The sequence below is a fragment of the Pecten maximus genome, chromosome 11, assembly GCF_902652985.1.
Source record: "Pecten maximus chromosome 11, xPecMax1.1, whole genome shotgun sequence".
Taxonomy (NCBI): Eukaryota; Metazoa; Mollusca; class Bivalvia; order Pectinida; family Pectinidae; genus Pecten; species Pecten maximus.
Window position 1 is genome coordinate 24,725,137 of NC_047025.1, and position 23,318 is coordinate 24,748,454.

The 23,318-nt window shown below is 34.7% G+C and overlaps 1 protein-coding gene across 1 annotated transcript; it reads left to right on the forward strand.

The window, feature by feature from the left end:
• Positions 1–788: 788 nt before the first annotated feature.
• Positions 789–23,318, forward strand: LOC117338024. Its single transcript, XM_033899184.1, is given in 5 exon segments — positions 789–1,128; positions 6,494–7,012; positions 17,319–18,141; positions 20,288–20,519; positions 20,522–23,318. Coding segments are annotated over 4 exon segments (2,022 nt in total). The 5' UTR covers positions 789–1,128; positions 6,494–6,588; the 3' UTR covers positions 21,065–23,318.

Here is a 23,318-nt window from a genome sequence, read left to right on the forward strand (position 1 = left end):
CAAAACGTTTCAAAAGCTTAAACGATTAGGAGCTAATCTGCGATCGACATCTAGACAAAAACCTAGTAATGTCTAAATCATTAGCAAAATATTACTTGAAAAGTTTGCCTCATTTATATTTACAAGCAATTTATCATAATTTAAGCGAGTTAGAATTATAATAGTATATTATATTAAGGTTTAAGAAGGTCAAGAATGAATCTGAAAATAATAAAAGAATGAAATAAATTAATCTATCTTCATAATATCGCTTTCAATATGAGAACAATGAAAAAGGTTTAATAGAGCTAACCAGAGGAATCCTCTAAATAACTATTGAAAATGAACCTGCTGTCATCAAATGTATTGCGCTATGACATAAGAAAAAATATACAGTTGTATGATTTAAATGAAACCAAATCAAATTAAGATTGGTCATTTTGCCCAAAAAAATCATTTAACTGATATTTGTAATTGTAACCCCTATATCAACTATGTTTACATTCACATTGTGTTAAGTCAAAAAGACACTGGTATGTATCTCTTTAAAGTAAACAAAATACCATTTTCCCATCGTTAAAATTGCCATCTACCTTATTGTATAAGCTAACTGACATGTGTCCTGCTATTTCTAAAATACTGACACGTTCAACCATAAATCTAGCCAATACACAGATATCCGTTCACTCTATGTCAGACCCCGACCGATATTATATTTTCACTCTAGATAATTCCCATTATATTTTAAATAAACACGGTATTGAAGGACACTTCTAGGGACTAAACTTATCTCACCTGTGACTTTTGAACGTGTTAATGTATGGTGGTATGGAAGGTAGACCCAGGTAGACCCGTATGTATAAAGACGTGGATAGTTAAATGTCTTAAGTGGATTGTACGTACACTGTCACTTTGTTAGTAGGTGTATTGGCATGTATATGTTGATCATGAAGAGTTCAAAGGAGAAAACGGACTTATTTAACCGGGCCTAGTTGTGTTCAGCGGTCACGTGGGGTGAAAGACTCGACAAGTAGATTAAATTGTGGAACTAATTAATGACATTATAAATAGTATACGTTTTACGAGTTTGATTACAGGTGAAAGTCTGAGCCACATTCCCAGGTGCTCGGCATGACTACATCATACAAGGTAAGTAAGCTTTAACTAAGTGTGGTAAATATAATGTTCTGCATTAAATATTGAACCTGTTGTATTACAAAGCGAGAGACATAGACAGAACTTTGCATTAACGTGATGTTTGAAATATATTACACCACAATTTGCATGGTGAATACAGGGAAGCTCAAAGAAAACCTAGCACTTTCTCTCTGGTCAGAGAAAAATGAAATATATCCTTTACCACCAGATAGAGCATAATAATTAGTATAGCATCGTGTAATAAATAAACATTTTCGATCGACTTAATCCTACAAGTACCTGTTCAATAATTGATACTGATCCCATGGTATTGGGGTTAGTAGTATAATAACCGTTGATAAAGGTAGACACTAAGAACCTGTATCGAGTGGTATGTAAGAAACATGTGTACCTGTATGTAATTTAATCATACACGGTCGGTATACAGTTTACACGTATCTTATATTACCTTCAAATATTCCATTACTTCGTTTTCCGATTACAACCCAACACGTTTGGCAACATTGGCCTCATATTTTTTCTATTGTAATTGTCACTCGTAACAATTTATTATTTGGGGGGTGTATGTATATTTCTAATCGAGCACCTGTCTGTCAATGTCAGTACGACAATTTGAAATTGATTTTATATTCAGAAAAAAAAAATTAAAATAGGAGAAGAAAGATATGTACACGAATGCATCAAGATATTTTTGTCGGATAATATCATGATGTGGACCTGAAATTTAAGATATCAAGTAAATATACGCGTGGGAATGAATTATACTGGTTATACCTCCTTTCAACTTTGAATATTATTCATTATTTAGACTTCAAATTGAAAATGATATCATTAAAAATATCGCCACAGTCCACTAGTTCCAATATGTTTTTCAAATTTTGACCTTTTCCCATCTTTGTTAAATATTTTGATCGCAATTTCCTCCATCCTTATGTCAGTTCCATGACAAAACATACATCGAAGCTGTTTATTACCAGCAGATTTTTCTGTTTTTCGTTTAATGCACTTTTCATTAATCCGGTATGATTAACAGGAGATAATATCTTATAAACTAGTTGTTAACTGTTATGTTACTTTATAATGTGATAATTCCTCGAATTGGAATTAAATGAAAAACTACCCATTCATATATTTATTTTCACAATGCAATATGAAAATACAACTATCAAACTGCATAATGCTCAAAACTATAATCCTGTAATTCCGAACTTTTAAATCCTAACGGGCGATTTTCGGCTATAACTATATGCAAATACATGCACCTTAGGTGTGTTAATTAATATAATTGCTGGACTCGGACTTGTATGTCTGACCATAGGTGCTTAGCACGCTCAATTATCAACGATCGATTATGACATAATGTATAGAGAAAAGGTCAGGAACTTATCGGCAAAATAAAACATCACAGGGGAGCGCGAGAGAAAACAGAAGCAATGCATTAAACAAGTAAAAAAAATTTAAACAAATGTTTGACCAAATCATTGCTTATGACAACTGACTATCTGATTTTCTGTGTTTATCACAATGTTCTCGATCGTGTCCGAATAACGCAAAGTCGTCAGTTTTTGAATTTACGTGAATGCTTGTGAAATAACTATACTATTTTGGTGTGACATTTTTTGTTATTTTAAAGATTGTGGTCTCTACTCTTGATAAAAATATTGCTGATGAAAAATCTACAATTTTGACGACACTTTAAATGAAATAATGCAGTTTTTCACACTGTCGAATTCCTTAAACATTTCTATATATTACATGTATATCATAATCGACCTTTGACTAATGTGCTTGCTAAACACCTATGGTCTAACCATTGCTTGCTATATTATGCACGAACTTGCTAAAGTAAAGCATGTCGAATATATCATAATATGACGAAGTTTAACCCAGATTAAATTAGTTGTACACAAATCGAATTCAAACCTTATTTAATCAATCCAAACCTTTATCGTTTTAATGCTGTTTTATTGGGTTGTCAGTAGATAAAGTGGTGGGTTTAATTTTCGAAAGGAGGAACGAAGTGCTTTCATTACTTCCAGCTTTGTGTACTTACCCATCGACAGCCCGGTTACTCCCCTACATTGTAGTACCAAATAGCCCAGTGTGGTCCTTATTATACCAACACACAACGGTATGTGGCTCAGGTATCGTGCTATCAATAATACCATCAAACACTGTCAACTAGCCAGTGTTTATGTGTCGTGTGTATTTGTATAATTGACCGTTTCTAAGATGTACAGGACATACGAATTCCAAGATCATGTCAACGGAGGAATATTTTGCATTAGATTGTGTGATTTTTGCTTTGTACATGTATTCACTTAGTGTATTGTCAGTCAAAATATGTAATATGGTTAATGTATTTCGTACATGTGTGAGTACTAGATATATAGGTGCAGTATATACTGCCTGAGTATAATACGGAGGTATCAAATACCCTCTACTCAAGTGATAAAGTCAGACACTTCTCTGAAGTTTTATATTTATTTTCTATTGGAAACCTTGTACCAGTTGTCACGGTGTAAATGTGGCCAGTATTTACTTTACTGTGCATTCAACAGTTTATATCTGATTTTGCATTGTTTTACGTTATAAAACAATTTCATTTTAAAACAAAGTTCACAAATGGTGAGGCTATCGACGGCCACTTTATAGCACCATTACAGGGAAGTGTTACTCTTTGGCATGATAGCGAGACACCCCACCCTGCTGGTGAACCAGTCTTTACAGCTAAGTTTAAAATAGAACTCTCAGAGAGCAGGCAGTACCAATTTTATAGGCTTTGAATGATCTTACCAAGGAGACATAGCCAATAACCTTTCTCACACAGAGTTGAACGCTCAACTAAAGGATAAAACTGAGACTGTGCCAAGGGAGATATCAGGGGAATAGGTTGTTTTAAAAAGAAAAAAATAGCATCTTTCGGGAAGAAAGTCTTGTTCACTTTGAGGGAGGTAGTAAGTGTATACAAACATGTTGAGATGTCAGGCAATTTTCTGTCGCCACCTTGTGTAAATCGTTCTACAACGGTAAACAAGTCGGGGAAATTGATATCACGGGTAGATAAACAAAATTCGAAAATAAACAACTCTACGTTAATTTAGTCTTGTTTTGTGTATATTCAATAGAGCGAATAACACATTGCTGTTAGGGAAATAATGTTGAAAGAATTTTAAATTTACAGACTGGCTTTTAAAACCGGAAAAAAACATTACCTTGCTTTGATACTTAAGATTGTAATGTTACAGACTGATTTGTTTTTGAAGTAATGGAAGACATTTAATGTCAAGTCGTTAATGTAATACTGTAATCGTGTGGCACACAAAAACACCACAGAGTAGAGAGTACCTGCTATACATAAACATAGAGAAAGAAATGAAACTATCAATGTTTAATATATCTGTTAACTGTAATAACACGATATACATACACTAGTAATTGATAAAGTACATTCTTAAGATGTCAGCTTAATCTATGTTTTTACTCCAATGATTTCCTATTGAGATTGTACTAGAACAGTTACATTTACGTGACGACTTTACATTGTAAATCGTTAGGTTTTGCTATCGGTAGTAATAATGGCAATAAACGCATTTAGGTGAAATTAATTATCAGAAGTTTTATTATCCAGAAGATAAACATATTCACGTTTCATTTCCCTGTCTTTGGAAAAATAACAAAGACTCTCGACATAATAACGAAATCATACTTCCAATCGATTAAACTACGGGAAAATAGGAACAAAAATAAAATTTTGCATGGAGACTCGTGAAAAAGGTAAAGGACAATAAGACCAGGTGTTCCGGAAGAGTAAGAGTCTTCTGCTTCATCGACGACACCCGCCATACAGATCAGGTCAAATCCAGGTTAGGTCACAATCTCAAATGGGAGTTAGGATGGTGACAACGGAATCACAAAGCAACATTGCATTAAACTTTATATTGAACTGATTTTTGTTTGTTTTATCATATTCAACAGATACAGTTCTTATATACATATGTAACATGTCGTCACTTTTAAGGGAGATAACTATATTGTTGATCAATTATGTATTGTACGATAACCAAACGTATAGTGTTATATCGTTACGCTTACTACATAGTAACAACTTGTTCAAGTTTGTTGAAGTGCTGTCAACTTCACAAGCCGCGCAGGTGTTTTTTAAACTTGATATTAAAACCTATGATATCTGTATTTTAATACTGAACTATAAGTTTCTATGGTTATATTGGAACTTCGATTTAATTTTTTTACATTGCTTACATGATATTTCATTTTAACAGTTAACGCCATGAAATAATCAAGAAATTGATAAATTGACGTTAAGCTGTTCAGAAGTTTGCAAAACGTCCTTGGCGTAAGATATTAAAATGATAAATGTCTATAAAGCCGTGTGAGGCAATCAATTCTATTATATTGATGTTACATTTATCAAAGAAGTAACGATGACTTCTTATATATGTTTAACTGGTAACAATGTATTGTCCAACTAGCACACCCCGTACCCCTGATTGATTACAACAATAAACAAACGACCACACGTCGGTATTACGTGGATAAGATACTATTAAGTATTTAGATTACCCGAACGACGGTTTGATAACATGTATCTGATCATCAGGTTGTTATTAAAGACAATTATCATTAACGTATATGTAGATGTGTAATGGCGTGTCACCTTCACTCAATACGTGCTGTTCCCTGGTGAATGTCGAGTTGTTTCCAATGAATACACAATGTTACCATTAATAGCCGTATTTACCGATCATTTTCTACAGCCTTGAACAGCCCCGATTCCCTGCCAAACCACACAAAGAAGACTGGTATTTTCAATATTTACTTAACGGCAATTATTGTCACGTTTGTATAGTAAGCGAATGTCATTTCGTTTCTTATATTCGATAATGACGAAATGTATCGTTATTTAATATATCATTACAATAAATATTACAATACACATATACATTATTCCCGCTATTATGTGTTTACCTATAAACTTAGTATGTGTATACAGGTAAAAGTTGGGCTGTAAGGCTGGAAGCTCTTGTAAGATCTGCTTTATTGATTTATACAATATGTAATACAGTATTTGATGTATGAGTAATATAAACATGCTTTCGACTGTGACCTTACATATACGTCTAGTCCTTCTCACCTTAACTGTCTGATGTTTATTCAATGGTATTTGAAATCTTACCCCTGTGTGTATGAAGGGTTGGATAAGACCAGCTTTAATCCACGAACTACAACGTTGTAAGGGACGTGAGGGATAACTTGTAGATAGCCACTCTAGAACTGGACTGTACACAAGACATACCATGTAATTTTGACTTAACGATATCGTTTATCTTTTCAGTCCGTACCTATTGGAAATTGACCCGATCATGTTGTAGTGCTACGGATCTCTATCAAACTTCACCTAGTCTCGTGTTCTGTCGTCCCGTCGTCAAGATGCCTACCCTAACAGAGAACACATTTACGCTATTCGTCATTCTTCCATCACAGAATGTTTGTACTCTAAGGCGGTTAGTATCCGGAATTACAGTGACGGATCTGAAATGCAACTTAGAGTTGATGGCTGGATTTCCGGCGCACATTTATAGACTCGAATACCCGGATGGAGAAATGTTAGAAGACAAAAAGCGTCTTCTGATTAAAAAGACTGTTGACGATGGCTATGTTTTAAGGATGGTTTTGGAAGCTGAATGGGACTCAATGTGTCAGGCTATCTTACAAGACCATGTGGAATTCGTATATAGTGACTTATGTCAGGGAGGCGTGCCTTCCGTTGATCACGTGGACAGAGCTAGTTGCGCCCTCTACATGGCCAGTTATAGAGGGCAAATAAGGATGTGTAACATGCTCATATCCGTGGGTAAGTATAAGTGGCAGAATATTGAGAGAGAATGAATGTCTAATTGAAATAGTTAAGCAAGCCACCAAAAACTATCTCAAGTTTATTTTAAAACAGAAATGCAAACACAAGTAAGCATTACACACTAAGTTCATGCTAAAACTTTATATATAATACCATTATCACTGAATACATTGGGAACATAGAAATATCACATTAATCCGTAATACGGCGGTACCACGTCATCTTGTACATCGCGCCACCGAAAGAAATGTAAGGGGGCTAACTCTGTCTCGCTTAGTAAGAGTCTAAGTTTTATATAAATTCGTTGTGATACCTTTTGAATGAAAAAGTGTTACATACCTATTAGAAGTTTAATTCAATAACAAATTGAATCGACTACAGCTGATTTTCTTAATAAAATGACGATTATCATAATTGGAGCGGTTGGCGTATACAGTTACACCCGGTAAAAACATTTGGAGTTATTTACTTGTGACCTCTCATGAGATTATAATCTAAAATCAATTAAATGAAACGTTATACGAAATATTAGCTAGAAATTCAAATTTCTTTTCCCATGTCCATTAAGATTAGACAGCATTACATACATTAATTTTTGTTAGCATTAGTATATATTTATTATATTTGTATGGAGTTTAAAATTGGGTAGGTTATTCCTATAAAGTAATTGTATGGAAGATCTTTGAATATATACTCGCATGAACTCAAACTACATACAATGTATCGATATATATAGTACCTCTCTAGAACAGTTTTAGATGAAAATGCATACATTGTATATTCTGATTCGCATTGATATAAAATAGTATAAAGATATATGCTATTATTAGGCAGGCCACATTTATTTTGAAATGAGCAGTGCGGATTAACCCACAGGTGAGTTATCAGGGACAAGAAAAGCCAATAGTAATCTAGTTAGTACATGTATTATATGCATATGGGATTGAATTATATCCAGTGAAAGCCCCCGACGAGCCTTTATATACACAGCAATATAATCAATAATCACCTACTCAATGCGTGTTGAAGTTTTGTATTTGGTTTTATTCTTTTTTATTATAGTTTCAACACTTTAACAACAACCCTTATTGACGCGTTCAAAATTGTTTTGGATTTAAAAAAAAAAAAGATTTTTTATTAAGAGGAAAGCTGATTAAGTATTCTTTTAAAATTCGGGTTAAGCGTTGATGGAAACCATTAAAATAGCAAAAATAAGGTTTAGTTTTAAAATCACAAATTCATAAAATTACATGTCATACAATGTACGATGGAGAACGTGAACGTTTTAATTGATATGAAACTTGTGTTTACTGAAATTGATTTTTTTCGTTCTATAACTTAACCTTAACCAAGCTGATAATATTTTTCATATAGACAAGGAATGTATTTCAATGTTCATGTTAGCTTCTGTTGATGTCAAGTTAAATGGTGTGATGATAAAGATTAGAATGGGTTATCTCTCTTTCGTTGCGATGGTTTGATATATATGTGTAGATATGTGATCACGTGAATATTGTTTATTGGGTCAAATTTTGTATTCATCTTATACCCCAATAGTTCGGGAGGCAACATAATGACAACATATATACAGATTCCCGTTATGAGCCATCTGGTTACAAATTATGTCCTTGTTATAATAGTTGTATGTCTATAGAATATGCAATGAACCAAAAATACCATACAATGGTAACATCGAGTATACTTCTTCTAATCGTCTCTCTCCACATAACAATCCTCTTCCTATTTTCCCAGTGACATAATATGTCAATTTTTGTTTCTTCTGTTAAACAAATATAGGTGTATTCCTGATCCTTAGCACCGGTTTAGGTCTATTCGTATAAATATTGAATGTATAAACCACTTACGTTTTTATTCATACCGACAATACAATTCTAACACGTTATATATATACAATTCTAACAGGTTATATATATATATATACAATTTTACCTCGGTTCAATGTTTATGTACCTAGCACAAGTTTTGTTTACTTTACTCTTGTATTCGTGGTTCACTATGAAATGACTCGACAAAATCAGACTGTATTCAGAAATTCATTTAAAGCTTTTAACACGACAGTAAGCATGCGCACTAAGGGCATTGTGATCGCGTGTTTAGCTGTTGATATCATCGCAGAATATTACGCTTAGTTAAAAATTTCTGATATATTTGACCACTTGTAAGTGTAAAATAGACGTTCTATAAATAAAACACTGGCATATTTTTACATAAAACCATCAAGAACAAAACTGGAAACCAATAAGCTGACAAAAATACAAAATACACTTTTACCTTCAAAGCACCAAAAATTGCTTTCTTTTGAAAAATGTTAATGTTTTATATACATTTTAATTTTTGATTCTTTCTGCCTTTACCGTACAATCAATATATGTATATATCAAGAGTTTGTATCAACGCATTGAATATATAATGTGACGTCAGATGTAAGATAGTAGATACATGATGTCATGGCATTGTGTTGTGGAAATAAAGACAGTCAACATGAAGTACTTTTATTTTAACCTATAGCATATTCTGGCGAACTTCAACAATCTGAACGTTACTGACAGAGGTGGATTAAGATCAGATAAATATAACAAGAGGCCCATGGGGCCTGTATCGCTCACCTGGTTGGATTTGACCAAATGTCAAAATAATGTTCATGTTCAATTCCTTTTGTTTGTTAACCTCAAACAATGCTATTTATGGTTATAGCGTGGGGATCCCAACTGCTTTAAAGAAATAATGAAGTCCAGACTCTCTGAGTTTACAACATGCATTTATAACTTTATGACTAGTAGTGATTTAAAGGAATTACCTCTATTTCCTATATGGGGCCCCGCCCCTTTTGCCCCTCGGGGGTCAGAGTCATCATTTATGCAAAATCTGTTCCCCTTCCCCCAAGAATGTTTCTTACCAAATTGGGTTCAAATCCATTCATAACTTTATGATTAGAAGCTATTTTAAGGAATTACCTCTATTTCCCCATTAGGCCCCGCCCCTTTGGCCCCTTGGGGGTCAGAGTCACCATTTATGCAAAATCTGCTCCCCTTCCCCAAAAGATGTTTCTTATTAAATTGGGTTCAAATCCATTCATAACTTTATGACTAGTAGCGATTTAAAGGAATTACCTCTATTTCCCATATGGGGCCCCGCCTCTTTGGCCCCTCGGGGGTCAGAGTCACTATTTATGCAAAATCTGTTCCCCTTCACATAAGAATGTTTCTGACCAATTTGGGTATAAATCCATTCATAACTTTATGACTAGTAGCGATTTGAATGAATTACCTCTATTTCCCCATTAGGCCCTGCCCCTTTGGCCCCTTGGGGGTCAAAGGATGTTTCTTACTAAATTGCGTTAAAAACCATTCATAACTTTATGACTAGTAGCGATTTAAAGGAATCACCTCTATTTCCCCATTAGGCCCCGCCCCTTTGGCCCCTTGGAGGTCAGAGTCACCATTTATGCAAAATCTGTTCCCCTTCCCCAAAGGATGTTTCTGACCAAAATGGGTTCAAATCCATTCATAACTTTATGACAAGTAGCGATTTAAAGGAATTACCTCTATTTCCCATATGGGGCCCGCCCCTCAGGCCCCTTGGGGGCCAAAGTCACCATTTATGCAAAATCTGTTCCCCTTCCCCAAAGAATGCTTCTGACTAAATTGGGTTCAAATCCATTCATAACTTTATGACAAGTAGCAATTTGAAGGAATTACCTCTATTTCCCCATTAGGCCCCGCCCCTTTGGCCCCTTGGGGGTCAGAGTCACCATTTATGCAAAATCTATTCCCCATCCCCAAAGGATGTTTCTGACCAAATTGGGTTCAAATCCATTCATAACTTTATGACTAGTAGCGATTTAAAGGAATTGCCTCAATTTCCCCTATTGGGCCCGCCCCTCAGGCCCCTTGGGGGTCAGAGTCACCATTTATGCAAAATCTGTTCCCCTTTCCTAAAGGATGTTTCTGACCAAATTGGGTTCAAATCCATTCATAACTTTATGACTAGTAGCGATTTGAAGGAATTACCTCTATTTCCCCTAACGGGCCCCGCCCCTTTGGCCCCTTGGGGGTCAGAGTAACCATTTATGCAAAATCTGTTCCCCTTCCCCAAAGGATGTTTCTGACCAAATTGGGTTCAAATCCATTCATAACTTTATGACTAGTAGCGATTTGAAGGAATCACCTCTATTTCCCCATTAGGCCCCGCCCCTTTGGCCCCTTGGGGGTCAGAGTCACCATTTATGCAAAATCTGTTCCCCTTCCCCAAAGGATGTTTCTGACCAAATTGGGTTCAAATCCATTCATAACTTTATGACAAGTAGCGATTTAAAGGAATTACCTCTATTTCCCCATTAGGCCCCGCCCCTTTGGCCCCTCGGGGGTCAGAGTAACCATTTATGCAAAATCTGTTCCCCTTCCCCAAAGGATGTTTCTGACCAAATTGTGTTCAAATCCATTCATAACTTTATGACAAGTAGCGATTTAAAGGAATTACCTCTATTTCCCATATGGGGCCCCGCCCCTTTGGCCCCTTGGGGGTCAAAGTCACCATTTATGCAAAATCTGTTCCCCTTCCCCAAAGAATGCTTCTGACTAAATTGGGTTCAAATCCATTCATAACTTTATGACAAGTAGCAATTTGAAGGAATTACCTCTATTTCCCCATTAGGCCCCGCCCCTTTGGCCCCTTGGGGGTCAGAGTCACCATTTATGCAAAATCTATTCCCCATCCCCAAAGGATGTTTCTGACCAAATTTGGTTCAAATCCATTCATAACTTTATGACAAGTAGCGATTTAAAGGAATTGCCTCAATTTCCCCTATTGGGCCCCGCCCCTTTGGCCCCTTGGGGGTCAGAGTCACCATTTATGCAAAATCTGCTCCCCTTCCCCAAAGGATGTTTCTGACCAAATTGGGTTCAAATCCATTCATAACTTTATGACTAGTAGCGATTTGAAGGAATCACCTCTATTTCCCCATTAGGCCCCGCCCCTTTGGCCCCTTGGGGGTCAGAGTCACCATTTATGCAAAATCTGTTCCCCTTCCCCAAAGGATGTTTCTGACCAAATTGGGTTCAAATCCATTCATAACTTTATGACAAGTAGCGATTTAAAGGAATTACCTCTATTTCCCCATTAGGCCCCGCCCCTTTGGCCCCTCGGGGGTCAGAGTAACCATTTATGCAAAATCTGTTCCCCTTCCCCAAAGGATGTTTCTGACCAAATTGGGTTCAAATCCATTCATAACTTTATGACTAGTAGCGATTTAAAGGAATTGCCTCAATTTCCCCTATTGGGCCCCGCCCCTCAGGCCCCTTGGGGGTCAGAGCCACCATTTATGCAAAATCTGATCCCCTTCTGCCAAGGATGTTTCTGACCAAATTTGGTCAAAATCCAATAAGAACTTTTTGACTAGTAGCGATTTGAAGCAAATGTTGACGGACGGACGACGGACGACGGACGCTGCACCATGGCATAAGCTCACCGGACCTTCGGTCCAGGTGAGCTAAAACAGGTCGAATGTAATCAGTTTAGGTAAGAACTAAAAACAACAACAACCTTTAAATCATTGAATTGACAAAACCATAGCCGAGAGCAATCGGTGATGGTTGTGATCAATAGACAAGAAAACATATAACAAGGGATACAAGTCTCTATCTATGAAACGTGCTAAGAAAAAAATAAGGAAGTCAATGAACACAGGCGGTGCAGCATCGTTTATACTATTTTTTTCCAATTCTGTATAGTATCCAGCCATTGTAAGAGCAAACATTTTGATAACGTCATGTTGTTCCATGTCTTGTACTTCGGAATACATACATTCCATTCACTAAAGCTATCAATTTAAAATGTAAGAATACAGATCAAACGTGGGGTCTCTACTGTCACGTACCTCGGCTAAAAGTATATCTACCATAAAACTCTATCGTACTATACTGAACTACCAATGTGACAAGTTGTACCACACCAGTATGAAATGTTTTGTTTGAATTATGTATATATAATGCCCCATATCAAAATGAAATTTAAGAGAAGAGAAAAGATAAACATAAGAGTGACCTTAGATTATTTTATTTTGGATTGTGTAATATCACACGTCTGTCCTCCAGAGACCTTGATATTACCACAACTAAACGTATACTATCCAAGTGAAATATTATGCTGTTTGACAGTTTTAAATGAAATTGAAATTATGGATCCGTATTTGTATGTGAACACTTGTTTTTCACAAACTTCAAGTAAATCAAATAAACAATAATCATATTTGGAAGTCAAACATGTCACTAGAAGGGGTTTGTACAAACACAGCTTATCAGCAAGAGTAATAAGACAAACATTTGATCACCTCTGAAGTCAGGTTTTAAATATGACCTTAATAAGATCATTTTAAATCTGTGACGAGTTAATCACAATTTTTTATTTTACAAATGACTTCTGGAAACAAATTATATAGAATTACCAGAATCAATAAGATGATCCAAGGTGCCTATGTAGGGCCGACAAAACAATTTACACAGTCCAGTGTCGTACAGAGTACAATATACATCATTCAATATATTTCCATGTTTTGTTAAACCACAATAACCTGCATTGATCTCCGCTCCCTCGTATATATCCTTACGGCTTCGGTTTGTGTTGTCAAAGGAGACTAGAATCGGAGTTTAATCTTTGTGTATTGGGAATTATATTGCCATTCAATTTGTGAATAGCGATGAAATAAGACTCCTTTAACTTTCAATTCAAACCTTGAAATTGCAATATTGAGAAGAGGATACCAAATCGTTGTCTACGCTGACATGTACCGATAAATGCATAGATCACCTGGTATGCTATATATATATATATATACACAAGGCTTTGGAGACCTGCACAATTATTTGTATTGAAATCTTCAACAATTGTTTGTCTGAAAACTGTACAAACACCACTTATTTATAGTATATATGTAGTTGAAACTCAATGACTCGTAAAATAATGATCAGTTCTCGTTAGAAAGTCGTTTGAGGTAGATTGGCCTGGTTCTGAGGTAAAATGACACGGGTATAAGGTAGGTATTCATTTTTCATATATAACATTTATACTCGTAATACTCTAATGGACATCGCTGGTAAATAGAATGTGCTGGTTATGTGGCAATTCTTATTTTCAATATATCACATTTTATTTTAATAAACTTCAGGAATGATGAATTTTAGTTGATCTGTTTTGCATGGAATAGTTTTCCCGTGTTTTAAGCTTGAGCGTTTTTGACCTTTTTTGAGAAAAAATTTACCATTGTTTCTTAACATAAATTTTTAGTGTGACATTTCAGAGTCTAGCAGGAATTCAGTAGTTAAGGAGTATTTGACCTACATATCTGGAAGAAAATTAATTTCACATTGTTGTCTCAAGATTGCTGCTTTTACTGTAAAAGTTCAAGCACTGATTGTATCTATAATACACACTAATAACTAGGCTAATTGTTAAGAAAGTGTTAAGCATACCGCTTATTTTGTTAAATAATTGTTCCCATTTCATTTCTGTTGACATCTGAACATTGATTTTCTTTATTTCTGTAAAATATTTTTTGAAATATTATTTTCTGTTTTAACCTTGTAATATATTGTACATTTCGTGCCTCCCTTGTCGTGTCCTGTCCATTATTGGCTTAGCCATACGTGTATGACAGTGTACGCCCATAATATATAGAGTTTTATGCTGATTTTTGGTAATGGTAAGATTAAACAGTCACAAAAGTATTATTAATGTTGTATATCGTTTATAGCACATGTTTAACATTGTATAAAAATATAACTGTAACAGGGCAAAAGTATCTGTTGTACATAATGTACTTATCTGTATCAATGAATAATATATCGCATTATATTGCCGTCTGTAATCATTTCATTACTGATAACTATCTCTTCTTAGTTTTATTTTCGATATCGAATATCACAGAAACAATCATTACGCCAGGTTTATCATTCTTTTTAATTAATTCATGACGTACTAAATCGAGTCTGTTTGTCGTGATAAAATCTAGAGGTAGGGAACTGGTTCATTCAGTATGTTAGAGGAATACCAGCCTTGACTCATGCAGGTTTTATATAGTTAAACAGTAGATGATCATCGACGTTAATGTCTTTAAATGAACTATGAATATTTTCACTAACCACGGAATAAAGTAAAATAAAGTGGCTGACGATATAAATCAGAAAAATCCTTAACTACGTACGAAATACTTGTGTAATGTTAACTGAGTATTAATTATCTTAAGATACTTATTACCATCCTAGGGACAAATAGTATTTAAGCATGCAGTCAAACTTCGTTATCACAAACTCTGAAAACTCGCAGGCTGAATTTATTTCGAAGTGAATATTCATTTTAGGACGATTTATCTACATTTGTTTTCCTCGCCACGTAACAATTAATTCAATTAAATTTTGTCAGATTTTCCTTGTACTATTTCACGAATCTGATATTTTTCTGGTCTTTCCTCAATGTACTATTTCACGAGTCTTATCTTTTTCTGGTCTAATTCTCCATGTACGTTTTAATGAATCTGATCTTACTCTAGTCTTATTGTACTTGTACTATTCGACGAGTCTGATCTTACTCTAGTCTTATTGTACTTGTACTATTTGACGAGTCTGATCTTACTCTGGTCTTATTGTACTTGTATTATTTCACGAGCCTGATCTTACTCTTGTCTTACTTTTCTTGTACTATTTCACGAGTCTGATCTTACTCTGGTCTTATTGTACTTGTATTATTTCATTATTTCACAAGTCTGATCTTCCTCTTGTCTTATTGTACTTGTATTATTTCACGAGTCTGATCTTACTCTGGTCTTATTGTACTTGTATTATTTCACGAGTCTGATCTTACTCTGGTCTTATTGTACTTGTATTATTTCACGAGTCTGGTCTTACTCTAGTCTTATTGTACTTGTATTTTTTCACGAGTCTGGTCTTACTCTAGTCTTATTGTACTTGTATTATTTCACGAGTCTGATCTTACTCTGGTCTTATTGTACTTGTATTATTTCACGAGTCTGATCTTACTCTGGTCTTATTGTACTTGTATTATTTCACGAGTCTGATCTTACTCTGGTCTTATTGAACTTGTATTATTTCACGAGTCTTATCTTCCTCTTGTCTTACTTTTCTTGTACTATTTCACGAGTCTGATCTTACTCTGGTCTTATTGTACTTGTATTATTTCACGAGTCTGATCTTACTCTGGTCTTATTGTACTTGTATTATTTCACGAGTGTCTGATCTTACTCTGGTCTTATTGTACTTGTATTATTTCACGAGTCTGATCTTACTCTAGTCTTATTGTACTTGTATTATTTCACGAGTCTGATCTTACTCTGTAAGGTCTTCTTGTACATTTTCATGAATTTCCTTACAAATCTATTTCATTTTTTTCATTTATTTATTTTTTACCCTTTTTTAATATATTTTGAATTTCTGGTATGGTTTCGTTATAAGTCGGTATTATGTTTTTTAGGTTTGAAATCATACACCATGATTGAAACATGCACACTGTTTAGATCGAGTTATTTTATTGGGAATATCACGGTTCTTTTATATTGGTTTTATGCCACTCAGTTCATATTCTTATTTTGCGATATGGTGACATAGCTATACTAAACTATGCACTGTATTTTTCCTTTGACTGAAGACACTTATTTAACAGATATTTGGTAAACATTTTTCCAAAATTAAAGTTTGAAATCGATTCCATCTGTTCCATAAAAGCTCGCGGTATTTACCGGGGGTACATAAAGCCACATATAATATCTAACCATCACAATACGTTTGTATTTGGAGTCACTATAACACTACACTGGTTTGGCCACCAAGCTCGGGAAATCGACATAAACTTTAGAGCGTGAAATAGTGAGAAATCAATATACACTGTTCACAGATAAATTTGTCTTGTATATCTTTTTATAAAATTGTTACTTCTATTGATTTGAAAGTACTAAACGGGGAAAGATGGGATATGTTGTGATAAAAATATATTTTTTTTAGGTATAATGAAAATAACTTACTTAAAACAATGTATGCCTATCATACAGTTATGATAACAAAGTTCAGCCTAAACGCTGTATTCTATGTATCAGCACACCTAGTATGATGTTAGGTTTAGATATGAACTACGTGACTGCATTTGTACATTGAATACATGAACTAGTGCCATATAGGGAACATATAATAACAACGATTGCCAATAGGGTCGTCTAGTCGGTATTTACACAGTGGTAATTTGGTATGATAATCACATATATGTCTTCTTGTGCTTCTAGGTGCAAACGTTAATTGGAAGACTAGGTTCGGAAGGACGTCTGTCCATGCGGCGGTCAGTGCTGACTGTGTATGTATCTTGGAATTACTGGCCACCAAAGGAGCGGCCATTGACTCGGAAGATGTCCAGGGATTCAGTCCGAGTCGGACATCCGTAACTCACGGATCCACCCTATGTAGCAAGAAACTTCGCCTGATGCAGTTAAATCTCAGAGGCAAATCCGCGCATGCGCGGGCTTCCGAGCGGATGGTCGCGAGACCGCCGCGAATTCCAAGTGAACCAATTCGTAGGCCTTCAAACTTACCGTCAGACAACTGGCGGAGGCCAACCACTGTCCATGTCAGTTTTCCCGGAGTGGGAGATACATCGAGGACGAAGTCAATGGATACACATATCAACATTACAGGTACAAATTCTCACCTCAGTGAATGCAAACATTCCAGCTCTAGCGGTTTCTTTGCTCCGAATCATCATGAGATGTATTTCGAGCGAGCAAAGAACTTTTCAAGAGGACAGGAAAAGAGGCAGTTAGCCAAAGCTGAGGATAGTGGAAATGTATTATTTGGAAAACAACTTACGATTTTACGATCAAAACGAGTGCTAAAATTTGGTTCAGACGATGAAATGGGTAATTCTAGAAGTCATACTCCGGGAAGTCTACGATCTGAAGGATACTTAACGCCCTCTCTGACCAACAGAAACAAATCATCTTTGTCAATCAACAGTGAACATTATGGCAAGGAAAATGACACAAACTCTGGAAAATCTAAATATGGTACTGGCAAGAAACAATCTAAATACGTGCGGTTTTCGGCTAATGAACGGTAAGAATCAAGTGATCGTAGATTTGACAACAATGATTATAACTTGGCCGTAGTTATGTATTACGCTTGTTGCGAAAATATTTCAGTTTATATATCCATCGAACTTCTTATAATTTGAAAATTATCATACTATATCCATTTAACATCATAACCATATTTTGATAGTGAATATGTTTTACACATTTCGCATTTAAAGTATCAGAGTAAATTATGACTTTCTGATTGTAAAATTCAAGCTCAAAGTCGTTCAAACAAATACAAATTATGAACAACAACAAAAAATAGTTTCATAGAGGCCCAAATATATCCTTACATAGGTAAAATCCGAGTAAAGTCTCGATCTCAAAATGAGAACTAGGGTTTCACAACGGAATCAATAGGCATATCGACAAGCATCGAAAATGTCTGATTTCATATCGTACATTTACACATTTTGAAATGATATCATGATGTCGATCATAAATCTTCGCCATGGTCTTCATCGACCGTCTTCTCTGAAAACATTGTGTTCTTAATTTTCTGTCAGTAGTGAATATCTGCCACGTAAATCGTGATAATGGAAACAAGTCTTTGAATATGGAATCAACTGACAGGGGGGAATCAGGGATGTTACTATCTAGAAAGGGAATTGGGAAAATCAAATCATACCGTTAAGTTGCACATTGTTTTACTTTATGTAACCTGTGCGAGCGCTACCTTCACCAATGTGTGAATCTGTTAAAATGTGATTATACGTTGAATTTGAGTTCGCCAAACTATGTAAGTTTATAGTATCATGAAACAAAAAATGTCAAAACTGAAATGTTCACACAGCATATAGATCCGAGTTATTGTCACGTACATTTTAATGTTAGTTTTAGATACATTCACTTAACAATTGCGTTGAGCCTGGCAGCACTTAAACATATCAAACAGCTCTTACACATAAACCGGTACACTTTAATGGGTATTTACAGTGTACCCGTACAATGTATATGGCAGTAATCCAAACATTTACATTGCAATTATGATATACATGCACGCATCTACCTAGGTTACTATCGATGTAAATAGCTGTTAGGGATATGTTTTTTTAAAGTTTCATTCCCCCCTCTGTAATAAGATTTCTGGACGTCAGTACAGATTCGATTTTCTTTACAAATTACAAACTGGCAGTTGACATTTAAATGGAAGGTTTAGTATTACGTTTGGTTTTAGTTTCTATTGCATATAACTGAGCTTACAGACAGAAATTCAATTACACTTTTTATTGGATAAAAAATGAAAGAAAACCACCGTAGATTACATAGATATTAGCATTAACATAATCTAACATTAGTAAAATCTACTGGTAACTGACTGGTAGTGGACTTAAATGTATCTCGGCATGGTTATAATTTGATAATGTCTAAGCATAATTGATATGACAATAGTGAGACTTCATTCATGAGTAACAATTATCAGATAATAATAGGATATGGCCTGTTATCGTATTTCATATTGTTAATGACGAGTAAGTTCGTTGGCTTGTCACAGAGTTCAAACATAATACCAACGAGAGCAGATTTCCATCCCATTGATATTGTTCATTCTCGAAACAGGTTGTTCGTTCGTTCGTCTACTTTATGGACTTGGTTTGATAAGGATACCTCCTCCTACATATCTTTATTCAAATTTTGTGGACAAATTAAAATGTCAGCATGTCCACATGCGCTAACTGTTTGGAGCTGCGTATATCTATGGCAGTTGTCCCCCTTTAACTATAACTGAATTTTGTCAAGCCAACTCCTACATGTTTCATTGAAACCTTTCTAAACACTGATGCTGTCGACATACACTGAACAAATACAAGGAGGAGAGACATAGACAATAAAAGTTGATTATGTTACTTTAGAAACAGTAACGTGTACCACATTTTTTTTCAATTTCAAACAAAATAGTTACATGCATATATGACAGGTTTTCGAATGATAGAGATCTCACAGATAATTTCAAAAGAAGGAAATTCAAACAAAATGAAACGTAAAAAAGGTATCAACCTGACTTGATAATTTATTAAGATAGTTTGGATAAATAAATTAACTTATGTATATATATTTTTACTTAATTAAACATTTTCAGATTGTTTATACTTAACTGTATTACTTATACCTGTGTGTAATTGCAGATGCTGGACATTTTTCCCCAGAACAAACACAAACATTAACCCTGAATCTATCAAGCGGAAGATCCACCTGGTCGCTGGAGCAAGGAAGAGCATTGTTCCTCCACAGACCGCGTATAAATATGGCGACTCACACAGCGCATGGTTGAAAAAGAAAAATGTAATCGAGCGGAAATTAGAGCCAGATTCTTCTTCCAGCGATGAAAGTGATGGGAATGATGGGGTAAATAAAGAGGCTTTAAGAACTGGGTAGAAAACAAAAAGCATCCACCTGAGTCGAAACGTCACGTGACTGGAAATCGACCACTACACGGCATAATTACCATTGGAAGTACGGAGGTCGGAAGTACAGCCCAACCGGACCCTTCGTTCAATATCCGGGCATATAAGGAGTGGTTAGGCAGGCGAAGACAGCATGGTCCCAAATCACATCGAATGCGCACTATGCAAGATTTCATGGCGCAAAAACGGATATTAGAAGAGAAACGACAGCAACTTTTGTTGACTGCTGTCTCCTATGATGAGTGGCTTGAACATACAGGTGAAAAACAGGCGCTGATACGCCAAATCCTCAATGCAGATCTCAATCAACTAAAGGTGATAGAAGAACGCGAGCTACAAAAACGTGGGAATCTATACGGTGTGAACGGACATGTGAGAGCCGTGAACACAGACAGTGGTAAAGGGTCTGGTGAGGAAAAAGACGCAATGAGGAAAGACATAATGAGGTACAATGTGTCTGTACATAGGCTTGAAACGCCTATCAAAGTTAAGAACTGAGGTCTGATCCGTTAGTGTGCATTAAAAAAAACTTTAATAGTTTCCTTATAAATAATCAGACTAAGAACTGCAATCAAAAGTCAAATTTTTAAAAGAAATCAATTAACTGCTAAAAAAAAACACCAACAATTTCGACTCGATTATCAAATACTGTACCCAGATAGAGTTACATGTAGGAATGGTAAAATTGGACAAGAGAGTCAATAACATTCATTTTATAATATAGCTGCAGTATGATATTTACGTTCTTATTACGCGATACATGAGTAATAGAACATATCATAAAAGTAATTATTCTTCCCCGAAAGAGATACTGAGATAATTACTTTCTAACGGTGTTATTATCACAGATTCAAAATGCTGAAATTATAACTTGGCTATATGATTTATTTTTTACGTTTTGAGACTTCATTTTTTATATAGATAAAAAAAAATTATGAACCATGATACAATTGTCATATTATATCATCATCCATATTATATCTCCAAAATACTAATATTGTTGGAACAGTCATACAGTACCAATCATTTGAGTTCAATGAGACACTTAACGACTTAGCAGTCCTTCTTGAATGCTTATGAAAGGGGGGGCAACCCAAAAATATGAATTTTCTACAAAAGACAATGCATTCCCTGTCGGATGAATAATTCGATCGTTTAAATGTTAGGTGCAAAGAACAACAAGACATTGTTATTGCTAACATTCCCACTGTCTATTTCATTGTAGGATAAAACGATTTTCTAGCAAAACAATTACGATTCCCCACATTCATTAAGCAACACTAAAGTTTATAATAGAGTTTTGGTACAATTTAGAACGATAACTTGACGGAAGATTCTATTGAAATAATTCGAATAAAGGTTTTTAAAAAAGCATCGACAACATAATGAAGCCATAATTCAAACTCAAAATCTATTAAATGAGGATAAAATATAAACATAAAAATAGATTTACACGGAGTCTCTTTATAAATTCTTATTGCATAACTACCGGAGAGTTTCAGGGATTAACGTCAAAGTAACAAAGCACTTGTGGATTCTCCATGCGTTCAAATTAGGATGGCTTTTTAAATTATGTGGAATGGTGGTTGAATTAATCAGAAAGACGTTTCTGTTTGAGAAATTGAATACACATTGGCAGTTTTTAGTTATGTTTGGTACATTAGTATCATGTAGACATTTTACGTCAAGATAGAACCGGAATTAGCAAGGGCTGAAATGACGTCAATTGTAATTTAGTGATGTGTTTAATTCCTTTTTCTTGCATCTTCACTATAAGATATCCTTCAATACCGTCATTTAATTGAGATATTGATTTTGTTGATCAATTGATATTTTTCTCAAGATACCTTAATTCATAACTTGCAAATTTGATGAATACTTCTGAAATAGATGTTTTGTTTTTTAAATCGAAGAACATTAGAACTATTAAATTTGTATAATTATGCAAAATATTTTCCTTGACTGACTCAAACAGTGAAAAGTAATGTTGTAATCATATTGACAGTCTGATATATATTACCATAATTAGTTTAATTAAAATTGAAAAATCATGCAGAATATGTACAAATTGAATTTTAAGGGGTCTCCCTTCTGCTATGGGGATGATAGCATAATGAAAACACATTTACATAATACAAATAATAGCCACTATATGATCGCTGATGTCATGATTTTTTTTTTTTTTTTTTTTAGAAATTAATATCAAACTGCTATGGAGTCATCGGGAACAAATACTCACTTTGAATTGTTAACCGATGCATTTGCATTTCAATACTTTTTGATATGTTTGAAACTCGTAAAAAAGAATACTAAATCTATATTTTTTTTATTTTTATTTTTATTTATTAATGATCAGAATACGTGGATTTATTAGCTTTAGTACCTTAATTAAAGGTAAATACTTCATTAATACACATTTTCTATAATGATGGGAACACCATTATGTTATTTTGAAGCAAAAGAGCATGATATTATGTCTATTTTAACAATTAAAACAATAACAATACATTTCGTTTTTGCAGAATATCATAAACTTAATAGTAATAAGGATTTGTACAAGGATCGTACATATATCACTTTGAATTTTCGAACCTTTCAAACTGCTTATATTTATAGATTATTTCATTGATCAGGGAATACTTCACGTTTAATTAGTTCATGACATTCATCGCTTATATAAGAGTTTGACTTTATGCATATTGTTTTGCCTCGAAATAACGTTTAGAATAAACTATCTGTTTCGTTAGTAACA